Source organism: Neolamprologus multifasciatus, chromosome 19, assembly GCF_963576455.1.
Source record: "Neolamprologus multifasciatus chromosome 19, fNeoMul1.2, whole genome shotgun sequence".
Classification (NCBI taxonomy): domain Eukaryota; kingdom Metazoa; phylum Chordata; class Actinopteri; order Cichliformes; family Cichlidae; genus Neolamprologus; species Neolamprologus multifasciatus.
In genome coordinates, this window is record NC_140457.1 from 8,963,715 (window position 1) to 8,982,993 (window position 19,279).

The following is a 19,279-nucleotide window of genomic DNA, read 5'->3' on the forward strand; positions in this document are numbered from 1 at the left end:
CTTGCCATCTGAATGTCGCTCTCATTAGACAAGACAATGTTTCTCCTTTAACTTCTGACATCAACAAGGAGTTTTCACATGCACAGCTGACAGTCAATGAAGCTCAGTTTGAACAGTTTGAGCAGGTCATCTTGACTATATATGCCTACAAGCACTGAGTTGAGGCCATGAGATTGGCTGATTAGTGATTTTGGCTAAAAAACAAACAGTCGAACACTTGAACCTAATGAAGTCACATTTCCTTTACTATTTTTTGTCTCTCCAGAGTTCAGTGGAGACTGTTGTTATAATTATCAGTGCTTTTTAAGTCTAGTTGACAAGTTCTCATTTTGAGAAGAATTTTTGAACATATGTATATATATTTAAACATATGTAGGAAATGTGAATTCTTTCTCTTTATGTAAACTGTGGTAACTTAAAAATTATAATTTAGAAAACGAAAGAGATGGATTCCAGGAAGAAGAGAGCTTATTACCTCAAATTAGGAAGAGCTAATTACCTTCCAGTTAGCTCCTCCGGAAGTGCTGTTCATTCTTATTTATTGATATTATTTATAACACATCAAAGATAATGTCATTCTAAGTGTACTTTGAGTTTTGAACATAACACGAAACCCTTAAAACGCTGCATGAACTAGTGTGACGAAAAACTATAAAATTGCTCCACCTAGTGGTGAAATCTTTACTTACATGTTAAAATTAAAACGGCTGTATTTATACTCTGTTTGGGTTCTTTAATTTTTGACTGACTATATTTCTCAGCCCCCGTATTTGTTGTTATTGACACGCTTGTGTGAAACCTTTGTGTCACCTACGGTTTTCTTTATATTTTGCGTGGAAATTTGAAAATAAGGGGCAGCAGTTTATTTAAAGATGTGCAAACATTTGTGGAAATACAGTAAATCAGGCAGTTTTAACAAGATTAAAATTCAATATTCTGTATGACCACCTTTATTCTTCATAACAGCCTGAACCATCTTAGGCAAACTTATTAGTTTTAATTATAATTTTGAAGCTTTAAAACTGTAATTATTGTTTATACACCGCTGTGTATAAACACATCGCCGTTTTTGACATTTTTAAGCAGGCATCAAGTCTGCCACCTAACCCCGGTGGGAACGGCCCACCTGGGAGGCGGCCTCCTTAACCCCGCCTCCTCCATAAACCAGGAAGATAACCTCACCGAAACCCGTCTTGGTAACGTGAAAACGTCGCTGTGTGCCGGAGAAAAGCAGTAGCAGCAGACAGACTTACAGCTGAGTTACATCGACAGGAAGATAAACAGCAAATTTCTAGATTTAACACCAGCTGCGTTCCTTTTAACCGAACATAGCAGCCTTTTTTAGCTCGGTTAGTTAGCTTGTTTGCTAACTTTAATAGAGACTCTTGGAGAGCTTGCGCAAGACGCCTTAGCGAATCATCTCGATTTTAACATCTCACCATGGGATCCAGAGCGTCCAGATTACTCAGAGAAGAGGAAATTGAAGAAATTAAGAAGGAAACTGGCTGTAAGTTGAGCTCAGAGTTTAGAGTTTAGTCCTTGTGTGAAGACAAAACCTCTTGGACATTAGCTAGTTGATTGCTGTACTCTCATATTTAGATGTCTTTGGCTGAATGATTTTTTTCTGTTTGAGGCTGTACTCATTAACTCTCTATATTTTGCTAGTTTAATCGGCTGCATTATATCGGTGAGGGGTTATTGTGGATTCAGTTGTGTATCAGCTATCTTTGGCTCATCTGATAGTCAAAATCTTTGTCGCCGCAGTTTCCCACAGTCAGATCACTCGCCTGTACAGCCGTTTCACCAGCCTGGATAAAGGGGAAAACGGCACCCTCAGGTGAGCAAAAACATAAACAGGAGCCACAAGCTGCACCTCATTTGTTTTGTTCCTTTACCAGCCCACACTACAAGGACTCCGTTATAGAGGTCACCTAAGCAGTTAAGTTTTCTGGTTGACTTGAGAATGAGTCATAAAAAAAAACACACCTCCAAGGGTATTTAAATTGAGAAAATCTTACAGTGTATAGTTTTTTGGGGTTTTTTTTGTTTTGGTTTGTTTTTTGTTTTACCAAATTTGCCTCTCTGAATGTGGTATTTATATTAATAAATTACGTCTAAGACAAAGTGTTGTGCTGAGATAAAGGTGGGCAATGTGAGATCTGTCTCTCATTTCAGTGATGAAATCATGTAATGAATCTTTCTCCTGTCACTGACTATTCATCTGGTTCAGATTCTGTCTTAACTGATAGGTGAAGAGACTGGTAATCATTAAGCAGCTAAAATTTTAATTTGAAGGCCCTTTGGTTATTTGAAAATGATTCCTTGAAGGGGAAAGGGCAGTTAGTTTCTCAAGGGCAGACGAAGCCCCCCAAACTCTGTTTGGTTTCATTCAACTTGGATATATGAAAGATGTTGTGTTTACACATAATAAGTTCCTGGCTGTACTTTTTTTTTCTTGCTCAAGTGCTTCCAGTCACAGTAGAAGTCACGTTTGTTCAGTGTGACTTCCTTATCGTTTCATTAGTTTTCACAACAATGAGATTTCACAGATCTGTTTCTAGTCCAACCAACTGGAGTAAGAAAATTTTTTCAGTGTGTAACAAATCTGAACAATGTTTGTAACAATTTTTATTTGTTCTTATAAACAAATGATGATTTATGTCATATATCACTCGTCACATGACCTCATGAGTTTTGCTATGTGTCATGTCTTGGTAAAGCTCATCAACTCTCAGTATAAGACTGGTGAATTGTTAGGTAAAAATGAGCAGTTAAAAGATACTGAGTTTAGAATTTAACTTTGATCACGTCTCCTTATTTTTATAGTCGAGAAGATTTCCAGAGAATCCCCGAGTTGGCCATCAACCCTCTGGGAGATAGAATCATCAATGCATTCTTTCCTGAGGGGTGAGTAGTCTGTGTTATTGCTCTGCAGTAGTTTGGAAAGCTTGTTTTTGCACTACTATAAAATTGAGTCACCAGCACCATCGCCACAAAGCTGGACCAGGCTGTAATGCCTTTCAGTTGTGGTTTCCTGACTGCAGGCTGGAGAAGCTCAGTCCTTACTGCCAAGTCTGTGTGGAAATAAATCAAATGGGGTTTTGAGTTGTATACTTGACAGTTATTTGGATGTTTTCATCACTGTGGGAAGGAAAAAAACCCAAACAGATGTCTTTAGATATATCATTAAAATCCTAAAAGGTCACATGTGTAGGCGTTGTAATTGCAGCTCTGTCTTTTAATGGTTTCAGACGGATTCTGGCTTCTTTGGTTTTGGCCTGTTTGTTTTAAACAACTTGATGTAGAAACCATTCCAATCTGCATGTTGGTGTTAGGTTACTAGCTCATTGTGGTGCCCACAATACGCATTTGAGCACAAAGGTAATCTGACTGAACTTTCCAGAGAGTTATAGTAGATATTTTGTGCTTGTGATTTTTAGAGAGGACCAGGTAAATTTCCGGGGTTTCATGCGGACCCTGGCTCACTTCAGACCAATCGAAGACAACGAGAAGAACAAGAACCCCTCAGCTACTGAGCCCCTGAACAGCAGGACAAACAAGCTGCTCTGTGAGTGTTGGGGTGTAACTGGTATCATCTTAGCATCGGTTTAAGAGTATCTGACTTACCTGTTTCTTTCTATTCAGTTGCTTTCCGTCTGTATGACCTGGACAGAGATGACAAGATCTCCCGAGATGAGCTCCTGCAGGTGAGTTGATTGACTTGGAGTCATCGTGTAATTCGTGGTTCACACAGTGAATAATTAGTGTGTTTAAACATTACAGAATCTTTTGGCAACTGTGGGGCTTACAAGAAAAATTAATATCTGTAATTCCACACCCATTTATCAGAAGTTCAGTCAGCCCTGCGGTGTCATTCTTTAGTTGGGACGTCATGTATCATTTTTCCGAGATCAAATTGTAACTTCCCAAATAAAAACATCAGCTTACAGCTTGCTTTTCTGTATAATTTCACTAGAATACATCAGAACAGAAGGATGTCACACTTCCCTCTCTTCTCTATTCTTGTTGCAGTTCACACACAAGTTTTAAGTTGATTTTTTTTGTTTTTCTCTCGGTGAAAGATAATTTGTGACTTCCACTTAGGCTAAATCTGATCTAAATGAGGTGATGAATGCAATCAATTTGAACTACAATTCCATAAATTCATCCTGCTGTAAATGTGAGCAAATGACTCTTTCCTTTACGTAGATTTCATAAATGATTTTGAGCCAGCCTTCAGAGTGTAACCACATCTTTATTTCGCTTTTGTTTTCCATGTATTTTTATTTGTATTTGTCTTCTTTAGCTTGAATGTTCTGTGCTCGAATGTTCCCAGATACATACTCAGAACGCAATTAATGGTAATGATTAGCTACTGTTGGTCCGTATTATCTCCAGCACTTTATTCCTACTCTTTGGTGTCTTTTATGGTAGGAGTAATAAAATAAAAGTTAACAACATTTTTCTAACCGGATCCACTCCAAGTACGTGAAACAGTATTTGTGTTGAGATTTGTGTCATTTTTATCGAAGTCCCCTGTAGATAGAACTTTTTGGACTTCAAATTCTCATATGTCTTTAATATGGTGGCTGTTTGCATCCGAGGCCTCTTGGAAGCCCTCATAAAGTCTGGATATGATTTTATACCTACCTTCTTGCTTGTACATTACAGAATGTAAGACATTTTCAGATGCTACTTTTCCTTTCGGTGAATATCAGTTATTATTTCTGTAAATTTATGTACGTTCGACAAATGAACAAGTGCTATTGCACCACATTTGTTTTAAAGTGTTTTACAGAAAGGAGGATTTCACCATCAAAGAAGACTTTGCCCTTGTGCTGATAATGATGTGATATCTCACCTTAACTATAGGCTGATCCTTCCCAGACAGTCTAATATCCTGTATTTTGGCTTCCTTTGCACTCCCTCTGTGTTATTTGTCGTCCCACTTTAAAGCGGGTCAAGCTCAGTGACGTTCTCTGACCTGTAATTGCTATAAGCTCAGGGTTAATGACTCAGCCACATCTCTTGTTTTGCGCAAAACATTTCACTGTGTCACCTGCTTTGTGTAATGCATGAACCTGTAGGGCTAAATGTACTATTTGTGCACTCGTTTTTCACTCATTATGCGTGCACCATCAGTTATTATCATGTATTTCCTAGTCAAGTGTGGCTTTGCCAATGAACCAAAATAGCTACAAATGATCTTGTGTGATCTTGCAAAAATATACGTCACCTTGTTATTTGGTGACTCTTAAAAATAGATTTTGCTGGTTTGTTCCAGGTCTTGCGGATGATGGTTGGAGTTAACATTTCAGATGAACAACTCGGCAGCATTGCTGATAGGACCATCCAGGAGGCTGACACAAACGGAGATAGCTGCATTTCCTTCAATGAGTTTATCAAGGCAAGCTTTGTGGTCAACATACATATTTGTACTGTTGTGTGGTTTCCTTTTTTAAGTTAACCACTGAAGCATTGCTGCTAAACTTAAAATGACATAACAGATGCTGTTTGAAGGATTCTTTTTAATTAAAAACTGACCACTACCATGTGCAGGTATATTTTTAGCATCGGAGGCCTCAGTGGTACACAAACTAGAACCCAAGACTAACCACAGAAAAGAAGGAAATATATATATTTTTCTATCAAGCATGCATTTTGCATAGCAGAGCATGGTTTTCCAGAGGACAAAAATTTGATTGTGTATCTATGTTTGTTATTAAGAGAGGATGAGGATGAAATAATCCCAGTTAATTCAGGCCTTGGTTTTCACAGTTTGATTTGTGTGGACATTTACAAGCAAGTTAAACTGTCTCAACCTCTTAACTCTTCCAAAGACTTGTTTTAGTTAATATATAATGTGCTATTTTCAGCTTATAGTGACAGTTAAAGGTGTTTTATGGGATAGCTGGACAAAAATGTCACACTGTGTAACATTCAGATTTCAATAGTTTGTGTGGGACTGAAGTCGTAGTGGTGTAATGGGTGAACCAGCACCCAGGACAGGGGTAATGGTTAACTGAAATGGCATGAGAGCTTTGACTTGTTTTTGGGATTGATTTAAAACAGATGTTCTTTTAAGCCCTAGTCGCAAATGTAAACTTTAGAGCAGCACATTTTTCTGTAGTATAAACTTGTCTTGTTTTTGTTTGTTTATTCGCAGGTCTTGGAAAAGGTGGATGTGGAACAGAAGATGAGCATCCGGTTCCTGCACTAAAGTTTCATTATTGTTATCGGGGTTTTTTTGTAATTCTATTTAGAGTAGCGCTTGAACATGTCAGTTGATTTCAAGACACAATCTCATCCGGCTTCTCAACGAGCTGCTGTGGCCCACGCTATGGGTTCATTCCTTCAGGTCAAGCATTGGGTGGAGACCATAATAAATCTTGAGTTTCGGCCTTTGCACTGCTCTGTAAACAAAGGGAAACGTTGCGTGCCTTGGGTTGTTTTATGCAATGTCACTATGTATTTTTTTCCCCCAGTAATGATACATTATTTATTAGGAAACTAATATAGGATCATAGTTATTACCACTTTGTTCATTTTTTACATGAACATTTAAATATTTATAGCGTGGCAGAATAACTTTTTGCTATCGCAGTAGGTAAGTTTATAAGTTTAATCACACTGCTCCACTGATATTTAGCCCATGCTGCATCTTTGTCCATATAAATATGCAAAGATTCAAAATTGTGTGATTCCACTTCAAAATGTCAGTGTTTTAATGCCATCTGAATGCCATCTGTTATGAATTGTTTCCTTTGAGCGAGCCAGACCAGCCAATCCGAGGTTGTCTCTTGAAGCAAAATCGGACTGACCTGTTCCTCAGGTTCTTGTGTAACTCACTGAAGTGTCTGGTTCCCCTTTGTAAGTTATTAGCTAAACGGTAACCCATGGCCATGTTTGTGTACGGTTTCATATAATTAACAGAGCTGCTGCCAGTAGAATCTAAAGCTACTTTTAGCTGCTCCCGTATTTACAGTGGGTAGGACCACATGTTTGATGTTGGCAGTTTTTAAGCCGGATGCCCTTCACGCCTGGGATCAAACCCTGGAATCTCATTTGTTAGATGAATGTGTAAACCACTACACCGTGGATCAACTGCTACCTGTAGACTTAAATTATGGGCCTGTTGGAGCCACTGCTGGTTTAAAGGACTGTCTCACTCAATTAGAGGTGAGAACGGTGGCATGGACATTTCAAAAATGCTGGTGTCTCATCAGTATGTGAGACTTTCACAGCAGGTTTATTGATATCCTCAAAAAGTATGCCACCTGGACCAGGCCTCCAAGGCTTTAAGACTTAAAGAAGGCCTTGCTATGAGTATTGTTTTGGAAATTGGGCTGTGGGATCAGCTAGTCTGTAGACTTAGAGCAGGCAAAGATAACATACTGTGCTTTTACTCATTTGATCAGTTTCCCTGCAACTAAGGAAAAATGCTGATTTCTCCTCTGCTCCGTATTTCTTAGAATGTCTTTCCTCACTGCCCAGCGCCTGATGCATCGGGCATATTGTTTTTTGGGACATGTCACTGTGCATGACCCCTTTTAAATCTTTAATGTGAGTCTGTGAAGTCATTACTAGAGCACCCTCCAGTGCAGGAAACACAGCTCAACCCTTTTATCAATCATTCTGTGATCATCAGTCAGATGTGAATCACGTTATGTGATGTTGGTCGAGGTATTATCAAAGTGATTCAGGAATTTGATTTGAATAAAAATAAGTGCCATGCTTCTTTGTCTCATTTATTGCTCTTATGACACTTTTTTTGTGCTACTCACACAGTTTACATCCAGCTTGGAAATTTTATTTATTTATTCTTTAGGAATTAAAAAAATTGTAGAGTGTGATAAAATTAGAATATAACAGACTACAACTTCATATGTTAATGTTGATTTCTTGGATTAAATATTTGGCTGATAACAATGATAACGGTGACAAATAATATACTGTAGATATACTTACTATATTTATAGAGATATAAAGTGGACCTATCGTGGTTTTCCTTCTTTTTCTGTGTGACGTACTGTTAGAACTGTGGATACTAAGCATATCCAGATTTCCACATGATGAGGTCAGTGTGTACAAAGTGATCCCATGTTAACAAACTCTTAGACTTTGGACTGCTTACGCTTGGTATTCTTAATATGGTTATCTCAGGAACTGTGGGCACAGATCTCCCATTTAGAAGATAATTGTATTATCTGTGGAACCTCAAAGGGGAGAGGAGTTAAAGCAGCCTGTTTTTGACAAAGGAGAATAAGTGGATGGCCCAGAAATATCAAACATCTTCCATAAAAATCTATGGGAGGATTCTGGAAATGTTAAAGGTGACATTTATCAGATCCCTGCCCCCACAAAGCCAATCAACAGTTGACACAGGAAACAGATCATCATGTTACACTGATGCGGGCACACAGAAGATATTCATAAATAATAATCACCTGCTGAGTTTTAGACTTGCTATAGTGCACTAAGGCCCTGAATAGGAGAGACAATGATTATGTGGAAATTTGAATCATCTCAATCAAAACATAATAACACGCTTTATTATTGTTTTCTGCTAATAATAAAACTCTGGATAGTGGTCTTTGAAAATTGTAATTTGTAAAAGCACTGTACCTTTAAATTTAGCACAAGGCCGCCATTTCTCTTGTCTGGCTGGTGGGAAGCAGCTAAGGTTTAAACAACACTCAACCCTGTTACCAATACCCTAGAAGCTGAAAAATCACCTTAATAGAGAATTTTCACTCATTCAAGCAACTTTTGACATCCTTGCCCAAGTTTTTAATAGTCACATGTTTTTCCTCAGTAATTTCTGTATTTATTTTCAAATATATGCTTAAATACACTATCAATATAATGAATAAAACTATCATAAAGGCAACAGATTAAACCCTTTTGTGAGCTAATAAAAATATTTTTGCTTACTTTTATTGAAAATAATATGGCGACATGGTTACATTTTAAGAAATGTTACTTAACAGTATTTTATATGTTTTTAACATGTTTTTATAAAGTTGATTTCAATATGCACTGTAACAAGGTTGCAATAAATGCTAAATGGTGTTTTCTCAGAAACAGAAGCAAGTTGTGGAGTGTAATGCACTGTGAGAGTCAAGGACAAGTGTATTTATGTAAATAAAGGAAGGAAACTTAGACTTTACCTTGTCTTATTTTGGAATTATGGGTAATATTGTCGCATTGGTTAGCGTGACACTCAATCTAGTCAGAAGGAACACCACAAGCAGTGCATGATTACTGTTCTAGAAAAAGTGGTTTAACAATCGTAAAAAAACAAACAAACAAACAAAAAAACATATATAAACAAAATCAACCGTGGATTTGTAACTATTTTAGATGTTAGATGTGACATGAAAACTAGCATTCAAGTTTTAAAAAATCGTAAATATTGGCAAATACAATAAACACTGGTAGTCATTAACGGAGTCAACGGCGATAGCAATAAAATAAATAAGAAATATACTGAGATTTATTATTTTTGAATTCAGATATGGTTTTAATGTAATATGCAGTTTCCTTTTTAAACGTGAAAAACTAGAGTAAATAAATTTGTGAGTTTGGTACTTTCCAAAGATTAACAGCATATCCCTCTTTCTGTGTTATTTGTTATATTAAATAGGTTTCAATTTTAGTATTTTGTCTTTGGGGCAAATGTAAATCACACAACCAACATATATATTTTTTTTTATCATTGTTTGTGTGGATTATTTTCAAGTTTTTTGGGTGACCCAGTTAGCGGCAGTGAAGCGTTCCATGTTCAGGACACAAGAAGAACAACTTCCGGGGCGGGTTTAATGTTGATTGACAGCCATCCAGCGCAATCCTTTTTCCGTTAGCTCGTAGTAGCGGAGCGAAAATGGCGTAGAGCGGAGGTGTTCGGGAGAACAGGACGACAGGACCTTCTTCTCTCCTCGTTTGTGGTAACCGGGGAAAGAAGAGGGTCCAGAACTTTATTTCTTCGCCGCTGCGGTTTCTCTTAGTAACATAAATCAGACAGTCGTTCGTTTGGGAGTCCTAAATGTGTCCCCGTAGCGGAAGAAACCCCCTCTCCTCCCCACGGCTTTTGTTTACCATTGTGTGCAACTGCAGCTCAGACCACAGAGGAAATATCTCTGCATCCTTTCGGTCCAACTCGCATCAAGGTCAGTGCTTCGGTCAGCTTTTACTTAAACCTCTGTCTTCACTTTTTGAAAACTGACGACAATTGCATGCCAGCGGACTTCTACGTTGTGTTATTTGAGTTATTTTAAGGAGTCGTCTGTACATTAACCGAAAGTCACACCATCGAAAATTATGTTTGTCTGCATTAAATGACACTGTGTCCATTAAGCACCATTGATTCTACTGTAATCTCTGTTTAAAGCTGAAATGTTTCGTAATCGAATAAATTAACTTAAGGAGCAGAATCGATTGCAGCATTATATAATGCATTCATTATGCAGTACTGTGTAAAACTCTTGAGCCACCCTTCATTTCTATGAATTTTTTCTCCACGGAGTCAACATGGGTGACATTGGCTGCTTTTTTTACTCATTTTCAATCCAGTCATGATATTTTATTTATTTGTTAAGCCACTTAATAATCACCTCGTCATTGAAGCACAAAAAAGGCACTTAGCTCAAGGGATGACCTGTGTTCTTCTGTTTACACATAACAGACAGCTTAGAAAAAAAGATTAAATTGAATATTGAGATATCATTTTGGGACAGAACAAAACAAAGGCAGTGAACATTCAAAGAAGAGCTTTGAATTTACTTCAATATTGAATATTTACCATTTGCTGAGATAAAGTATAAAGAAATCAAGAGTGGCTTAAGATTTTTGTACATCACTGCATATCTAATTGTTCCAAATGCAATGAGAGAATGTGCTGAGTATAATTATGAATTATGGACATATTTCTTCTATGAAGGTAACATGTGAATTGTTATTTTAGGAATAAACCGTCATTTAATGGAGTCATGAATCCTCTGCAAGTGATATTGCTTTGCAAATTAACCCCAGCAACACCAACATGTAACATCCGCCACCACCAAGACATTTGGAGGTAAACGGACACTATCAAGATGACCTCATTTGGGCTTCTGGGACACTGGTGCTCTCCTTCCTGCTGGGACATTAACCACCTCTCCTCCACAGCATCCCACGGATCATTGGTGAACACCATCTGTTGAAATTTTGGGCGGTCGGACTTGCATGATGCACACTGCTTATGTCTACATGTAGCCTAGTATTATTTTGTCTGCCTGAAAGTCCTTTAGAAATACGTGTGACATTCTCGTCAGGCTGCATGTAAACATAGTCTCTACTTCCCAAATAGTAAGAAAGGAAAAAATTGCTTCACCACAGTTACAAAAAACAGTTTGATAAAGAACAAAGTACCTGCTCCCAATTTTCTGGGAAACATAGCAAAAGACACAAGATACTGTAGCAAAGATCAAGGCCTGTGATTTTTATTAGACTCATTGGGTGTGTTAATGTTTTGTTTTTTGCTCTACCTCATTGCCATGGGAAGTCCAACAGCATGGACGAGGAGAGTGGTGAATTAGCTAAAAGTTTGTCAAGTGCCACAGAAAGTTGTATAATGTTGGATGATTAGTTTTGTTTCTGGGGGTCAAAAACTGAGGTTGTAAATGGGAGAAGACTGAGCAGCACACGATGCACACTGTCACTCATTTTGGGTAAACAAAACAAAAAACCACTGAACCACTCAAACTGTGGTCTCCTATGCATCTGTTTTGCATTGTATTGTGCTCTCCTTTGTCAGGTCGGCAGGTGTTTCTTTACAAATAGCACATAGAGATAAAATTGGGAAGTTTTCCTTTTAATGTTGAATCCTTTACATAGAAATCTGGCAACTTGTATTATTTCAGATTTGTCTCCTGAAGCATTCTGATTCAGTTTCCCTTCATCTGGTCTTTTTCAATTTAACATGTTTTTATTTAGTTTTTTCCCATGTAAATTGCTGGGAGGTTTCCCCCCCCCCCCCCTCCTGCATGTAGGGCGTGTATAATGGGACATTCAGGTTGAGATAGATTTTCAGTTTTGATTTCTTTTAAGGAATTGTGAGAAGATGCAATCAGATTTGCTTTATCAAACATGCTTTATCTCACCCAAAAGAAACCTGGTCTCATTTTTCTTTATTTTTTTATTTTAACAGAAGTAAAATGCAGTCACTTGAGGAAGAAAATGCCAGTTTCCCACTGAATTACCCAGGTAATTATCTCAGATTTCAGAGAAACCCATTTCATTTAAAAACAAAATGCTGTTTTTTAGGATTAGTGAAATTACTCCTAGAAGAAGCTTTACGTGTAATTTAGAGATCCACCCAATTGAATCAAACAAAGTCCTGCTTGTTTATTTTAATCTAGTGTAGCTTTTTCTTTAGGTAGATAGCTCATCTTGGTCTGTCGGACATTATGGTGTTTCTTTAGGATCATCTGAACAAAAAAATTCTTCGCAGCTCAGTTGATGTTCATGCATCTAAACTGCATTCAGGCATGTATTTGAAAGCATAAACAAGTGGCAAAGAGTAGGCTGGTCAGAGCTTCTCGTGATAATGGTAATGTAATCTAATGAAATGCATAATTGTTCCTCAAGTGAATGCATGCTGCTTCTGTGCATTTTCTTTCTTTTGTTCACTTTTGTGATTTTTTCAAAGGAAAAAAAATCAAATTTTTCCGGGATTTGTGCAATATTTGATCCTAACTGTCATGTTGTTGACCAAACTGTATATTGTATAAACAAGTGACAAGTTGTTTGAAAGCAACAAAATCACCAATGTCTTCCATTAAGATATGTATAGACTCATGTGCATTAGCTTATTTAGCGGGACTGTGGTGCCAACATTATAGTAGCCGTGCATGACCAGTAGTGATGCTTGCTTCATGAGGAATAGTGAAATCGATTTCTAGGCTAAGCTGGAGCGCCAAACTTTGGAAACTATTTCAGCGAAGTTAAAGGGTGGTAGACTTAGGTACATTTAAATACACTGCATAGAGACACAGCTTTACTCTAAACTCTACTGCAAAATCTCATTTTCATCACATGGCTAGTTTGTGCAATCGAAATATAACTAATGTAAGGCACAATCAGGGTAAGTTAAGTATTTAAACAAGTCATTTACTATAGCATATATGCTTAAAATAAGTAACTTCTTTTATTTACGCACTATAAAGCATTAAAAGAATTAGTTAATATGCAAAAGCCAAAAATCTCCCAAGTCTCACGTGTGATGGTGACGAAGAAATGTTCTATTGGGAATGAGATTAAATTTAATCCTAGATTTGGATCTGATTGGTAAGGATCTGAAATTGACTTTTAGTCCTAGAATAATGATCTCTCAGTGACATCACATTGTACATATTACCTCATAGTTTTGGGATTCAGAGCGTTATATTTTAATCCATAAAATTGTATTTGATTAGAGTTTTAGAAGCAATAACCTACAATAATGCATGAGTTTAGTGCCCGGGTGAAAGTGTTTAAAGGTTTCTGTAGCATCACATGGAAAGGGTTATATCCACCCGTTTTTATTTTATTTATTTTTTGCTCATGCAGTCAATTAGACACTTCTTTCATTGGGGAGTTATGGATTTATCACTGAAAGCTTAGGATATTTTCTGCAGAACAAAGTATATTCTAGAACAGCTGTAGCGTCATCTTATTACATCAGTACACGAGAGATGCTTTAAACTTCAATCGTAGCATTTTTACATCCATTCAAAGCCCACTTCTTATTTAGAAATAAATATTGAAGTAATTCTGTAACTGTAAAGGCCTCACTGAGCGAACTTGACACTTGTTTGAAAAGCACTTTCTCTCTCCATGTACTGACTTGCACCGTCATCATCTCCACCCTGTCTTGGATACTTTGTTCTAACAACCCTGTAATGCTCTTTCTTGGAATTTGTAATCAAAAATTTATAAGCAAGTAGACATCTAGCAACATTAATATATGGGTTTAAAAAATATGCATGTCTTAGCAGAATAATGAATGATTTGTATTGCATGCAATAATCCAACTTTGTAATGTGAATGAGTGTAATTAGGAAACTGAAATGTTCATTTTGGATGTTCTGTCAGGACTTGTTTGACACAACGGCGAGCACGTTGAAAAAGCTTCAACAGTTTTACAGACTGCCTGCTAGTTTGATACAGTAAAGAACAGAGTAGTTCTCCATTGTGTCAAATATGACCTGACGGTGTAGCCACAGTGCAGCTGAGAAACAAATCAACCTTTGTTCCCATTAAGGAAAAAAAATATATATCAAGAGCTTAGGTAAGATTAACGACATCACTTTGTTGATCAACTTTTCCACAGAGGACGTGGACTGTGTAGAAACTATGCACTCCAGAGGGAGGAAATGGGCATGCTTGTTATGTGTGAGCCTCTTGTCTGGTTTTGTATTAACTTTAAAAAAGAAAAAAGAATCTGTATCAGAAGTTCAGCAATAAAACGCAGCATGGTGCCAATTAAATTGATGGGTGTCGACTACAGTTTGAATGCCATGTAACACGAACCAACAAACCTTAATAATTGTTGTCCTTAATACCACTCTGAGGCTGGTTACACACCAGAAAATGATTACTGAAGGAAGATTTGAACCTAATTCTAGCTTGGTTTGAAGATTGTAAGCAGGAACAAAACCACCTTTGCTCTCACTGAACTGTTGATCCTAAAATCGTGGGAACAATTAACTTTATTAACAAAATAGCATTTACAGCAAATACATGAGATATACACTCACTGGCCACTTTATTAGGTTCAACTGCTTTTTAATAGAATTCTCTAAGCAGTCGATCACATGACAGCAATTCAAAGCATTGAGGGCTGTATTTGTTGTTGAGATGATCTGTTGAAGTTCAAACCGAGCGTCAGAGCGGGGAGAAAAAGTAATTTACTGACACTGAATGTGACATGGTTGTTTGAATGAGTATGGCAGAAACTGCTGTCAACAATAATAATTTAAATTAGCAGTTATGCACCCATTCAAGCTATGCAGAAAAACATGTCTTAAAACACAATATGTCCAGCCTTGAAGCAGATAGAGATGATCGCAGCAGGTGCCTCTCCTCTCAGTAAGACGGGATTGTGTTATTGTCATTGTGCAAGCATAAGAAAATTAAGGCAAAGCTAAGAATGGGAAACTCAGGCTACAAAAACTGAACAACAAAGTTACGAGAGCAAGAGGATGGTAGGGTCAGAATTTGGCATAAACAATATGCAAGTATGGATCGATCTCACTTTCATAATCAAAGGTTCAGACTGGTAGTGGTGGCCTGCACAGTCACCAGATCTCAATCCAATACAGCACCTTTAGAATGTGGTGAAACAGGTCATTCACAACATGGATGTGAAGTAACTGTGTGATGCTATCATCTCTAAATGAACCAATATCCCTGAGAAATGTTTCAAACATCTTGTTGAATCTGTGCCATGAAGAATTAGAGTAGATCAGAAGGCAAAAACAGTACTGGCAAGATGTACTTAATAAAGTGGCCACTGGGTGTATGCTGTCCATTACAAACAAACTACAGTAAATCAAGATTACTTTGACATTTTAATTGAACTGAACTGAGCGTGACTGAACATTGACCATACATCTCAAACGTTGGCAAGAAGTCATTATCAGCAGCAGAGAAGGGATCTGAGAAGCTGTGTCAACAACTGTTGCCATCATCTGTAACAATTATTAATATCTGCATTCTGCCATTTTAGACAAATACCTTGTGAGGGTACCAGCAACAATGTTTTGAACCAAAGTAACAATACAGGTGGAATGACATTTATATTTCACAACAATGCCCTGATTTAACCTACAACAATTAAGAAAATGAATAATAAAAAGTAATTTCACTTAGTAGCTGTCAACGTAGACTGTATATAAAAGATGGATGTTGGCACAGTGAGGTCCAGTTCTGAAGCATTCTGGTCAGCAAGCAACACATCAGAAGGGAGGGGTGAATCTGACTGATTAACCAAGGACACTTCATGGTCACACAGTAGCAACTAGCCAATCATAAAGCATACCATTTTGTTTTGTATCCTTATAGCCTAAGTGGGGCCATAATTTACAAAATAAAATAATCATGCTGTATTCAGTAAGACTTAAAAATAGTGACCAAGGCCATAAACTCAACAGGAAAGTGGCAGATCAAAGAAGCGGGAGGGTTTTTCCATCTTTACCTTAAGAATTGATTTTCAATGAGGAGGCGCCCTCTGCTGGTCCTTCTAAAGAATGCAGGTCTGTGTCAAGTTTAAGTATTCACACTCTTGAATGCTGGAGCTGCATCCATTGTTTACATACAATCTGACATATTAGCGTTCACTGATCATCCCTTTATTTTCCAATGGAACAAACACATTTCAGCTCTAATCCATTATTAGTGATATAATTTTCTTTACAAGTATATGGAGGCCCATAAATGCCACCATCACCAAAAACCATCTACAGTACGCAGCAGACTGAAGAACATATTTTCCCTAATCCCAGGTCGAGCTGGGTGTCCTGTGTACACTAGTTGACCGTATTACTGGTAACACTTCTGTCTACCAGTCTGTTCTTAATGCGTGACATCTGTTCCAGCTGTGCTTCAAACTGTTGTCTCACCTGCAACGGAAAGCAAGTAACACATTTATTTGCTCAGCAGAGGCAATTATAATTTATTTTATTCCTAACTGGATTGCTTTATGCACTAATCTCTTCTATTGTGAAGTGAGTGTGAGCACTGATGAACCACGATAAAACCCAATGAAAAAAAGTAAAATTGGTTCTCTTGCTCCGACATGATATTATTATTTCAGTGTCCCACCTCATTCATGCTTTGTCTGAGCAGCTTCTGATCAAATGTGAGTGTGGATGCCTTCACCAGGGAGCTGCTGTTGAGGATGTAACTGCAGAGAGAATTAAGCAAGTTCTTGAAGATCGAGGGATGCAAAAAATAACTTCAATGAAATGGTTTCCATTAAAGAATGAAAAATATAATTACCACCCACTTATTTATAAAGTGAATAGATAAACCTACTCATCAAGTGTACAACATATACAGGGTTTGTTTCATCTGTGACCTGAGCTCACAATATGAAGTGAACAAAGAAAGCTCATAAGCCGCATGTTTATTCTACCCTCCCCAGACAAACATGTACACAAGTAGTCAATATGGTCGTGTGGTTAGTAGAAACCGGAGGGCTTACCAGTTGATGTTTGCTTTGTAGAGGAGAAAGATGGACCGAATCAGAGCCAAACGTGAGGGTGCTGAGTGAATGACTTTCCCCAGAGCACAGCGGCAGCCACGGCATTTTAAAGAGCTGTAGATGCTGGGAGTGATCAAGACATTCATTAACAACCTGTCTATACCACTCAAGTCTAAGCTGTGCTTTGTGGTATAAAACAAATTTCCTCTACAAGGTCGCTGCAGCTTAACCCTACTCACCAATTAGTCATTTCCCCTTTATGTTCTGACTCCATCTTGTCACTAATGACTACATCGTTGGTTACTCCTAAAGAAAATTAGGTAGAAAGACATTAGGTAGAAATATCATATTGGCATAAAACTTCTGAAAATCATCAGTGGAGTTTAAGTATAGTACCCCTGAAAAACCAGACATTAAAAGAGCATTAGGGAGCAAATGTGGTTGTTTTTGTCACTCTGGCACGAACAGCACGTCCCAGTTGATCCCACAAGTGTTCAATGGTGTTGAGGACAGGACTACAGGCAGGCTATTCCATCCCCTCCACTCCCAAACAGACAGCAGAAGAAACTACACCAGAGCAAGTGCGCTGGCCCAAGTAGTACCAAAGAAGTCAACATCGCCAAAGCTTAACGATGATCAAACAGCTGCCCTCACGGCATGTGACAAAGGTACTGTAGATACTAATCTTGGCCCAGCTGAGACCACAGGTGAAATCATCTCTTGACCCTCAGCAGTTTGCACACAGACCAAATGTGGAAGCAATCACCTACATCCTGCAGGGAGCTTACTGCCATCTAGACATTAATGGCTGCACAGTGAGGATTACCTTCTTTGATTTTGCAAGTGCATTTAACACAATTTCATCTGCTGCTACTGAGAGAGAATCTACAGGAAATGTCAGGAAACACATCCACTGACAGACAGGTCACAGCATATGAGACTGGGGAAGTACTCTGTCTGTTTGGTGATGTTCAGTTCAGGAGCTCTGCAGGGGACTCTGCAATCTCCATTGTTGTTCACCTTGCACACCTAAGACACTGAAGAGTTTAGCTCTGGGTTGTGGCACCTACAGAAATACTCTAATGAGTATGCAACGGTTTGATTTTAGAGGCAGGATGGAGAGTAGAGAGCACTAGTGGATGATTTTGTGTCATGGCCTGGGAGGATTCATCTGCTTCTGAATATGAATAAGACCAGAGGGAATGTGATCTAGTTCAGAAGGTTCCTTTTGAGGTGGTGGAGGAGTACAGGTACCTGGGTGTCCACATCAACAGTAGGATGAACTCTGCTGGGGTCTGCTGGGGGAGAAGACTGAATAAACTGATTATGAAGGCTGAGTCTGTAACTGGCTGTAAATTGGAAACTTTGAGGATATTGTGATGAAACTTATCCATCATTGATAATCCACCACTGCGCTGAATAGGCAGTCTCTCTAAAAGACTGATTCAGCTTTGCAGCTACAGGAAAGGCATCTATCACCAGGCATACTACCATATTGCTATTGAATAATGTATTTATCATCTCATTGATTATCTTACTCCAACATATTAGGTCATATGATGTAAACAGTCGCCATAAAAACAAGTCAAAATCCATCTACTTTGAGTTTAGTTAAAAGCACTGTAAACTGATACTACATTTAACCCAAGCTTTTAGAAATGAAGTGTACTTACTTAAGCACATAAGCGAGTCCATGCTTTTCATCTCTCCACAGACGCCTGTGGAGTCCGCCAGGACGGCGTTGCACTGCTGACAGTGGAGAGTCATCTGCTGTCTGTGCACTGTTTCTGTGACCGGCAGCTTTAAGTCATCGGTGTGTTTAATTAAAAAGCTGTCGTTAAATTCCATGTTTCGCAGTGCCTAGCCAGCAACTTGCCCTTCTCGCGAATTTGAACAACAGAGGAAAGCACGCCCTCAGCGTAACCACGCCCCTACAAAGAAATGTACAAGATACCAAATAACACTTTTATACAAAGTTAACAAAAAAAATTGTGGCTGATTAAATTTTAATATTTTAGATGTATAACATTTCTAATAAAAATACGATTTTAGAAA

The 19,279-nt window shown here is 38.1% G+C and overlaps 2 protein-coding genes across 3 annotated transcripts; one reads left to right on the plus strand and one right to left on the minus strand.

The window, feature by feature from the left end:
• Positions 1 to 1,137: 1,137 nt before the first annotated feature.
• chp1 (calcineurin-like EF-hand protein 1) lies at positions 1,138 to 14,507 on the plus strand. 2 transcript variants are annotated; one of them, XR_014871187.1, is made up of 8 exons: positions 1,138 to 1,507; positions 1,765 to 1,837; positions 2,827 to 2,907; positions 3,441 to 3,568; positions 3,646 to 3,707; positions 5,285 to 5,407; positions 6,167 to 10,169; positions 10,964 to 14,507. XR_014871187.1 is itself a non-coding variant. In XM_085143366.1 (7 exons), the coding sequence occupies exons 1-7, from the start codon at positions 1,441 to 1,443 to the stop codon at positions 6,218 to 6,220; spliced, it is 588 nt and encodes a 195-aa protein (XP_084999492.1). In that variant the 5' UTR covers positions 1,138 to 1,440; the 3' UTR covers positions 6,221 to 10,170. The 2 variants fall into 2 exon arrangements, 1 of the variants encoding a protein (XP_084999492.1); XM_085143366.1 differs by lacking the exon at positions 10,964 to 14,507 and having other exon boundaries at positions 6,167 to 10,170.
• oip5 (opa interacting protein 5) lies at positions 12,010 to 19,192 on the minus strand. Its single transcript, XM_085143367.1, has 5 exons — positions 18,898 to 19,192; positions 17,464 to 17,530; positions 17,225 to 17,347; positions 16,843 to 16,924; positions 12,010 to 16,640 (listed from the first exon to the last, which is right to left on the minus strand). The coding sequence occupies exons 1-5, from the start codon at positions 19,070 to 19,072 to the stop codon at positions 16,548 to 16,550; spliced, it is 540 nt and encodes a 179-aa protein (XP_084999493.1). The 5' UTR covers positions 19,073 to 19,192; the 3' UTR covers positions 12,010 to 16,547.
• Positions 19,193 to 19,279: the final 87 nt, after the last annotated feature.

Coding starts and splice junctions, on each gene's coding strand:
- chp1 (XM_085143366.1), top strand. CDS start 1,441: ATGGGATCCAGAGCGTCCAGATTACTCAGAGAAGAGGAAATTGAAGAA. Junction 1,508..1,764: donor AATTAAGAAGGAAACTGGCT/GTAAGTTGAGCT, acceptor TTGTCGCCGCAG/TTTCCCACAGTCAGATCACT. Junction 5,408..6,166: donor CCTTCAATGAGTTTATCAAG/GCAAGCTTTGTG, acceptor GTTTATTCGCAG/GTCTTGGAAAAGGTGGATGT.
- oip5 (XM_085143367.1), bottom strand. CDS start 19,072: ATGGAATTTAACGACAGCTTTTTAATTAAACACACCGATGACTTAAAG. Junction 17,531..18,897: donor GGACTCGCTTATGTGCTTAA/GTAAGTACACTT, acceptor AATTTTCTTTAG/GAGTAACCAACGATGTAGTC. Junction 16,641..16,842: donor TCAGACAAAGCATGAATGAG/GTGGGACACTGA, acceptor TTTCCGTTGCAG/GTGAGACAACAGTTTGAAGC.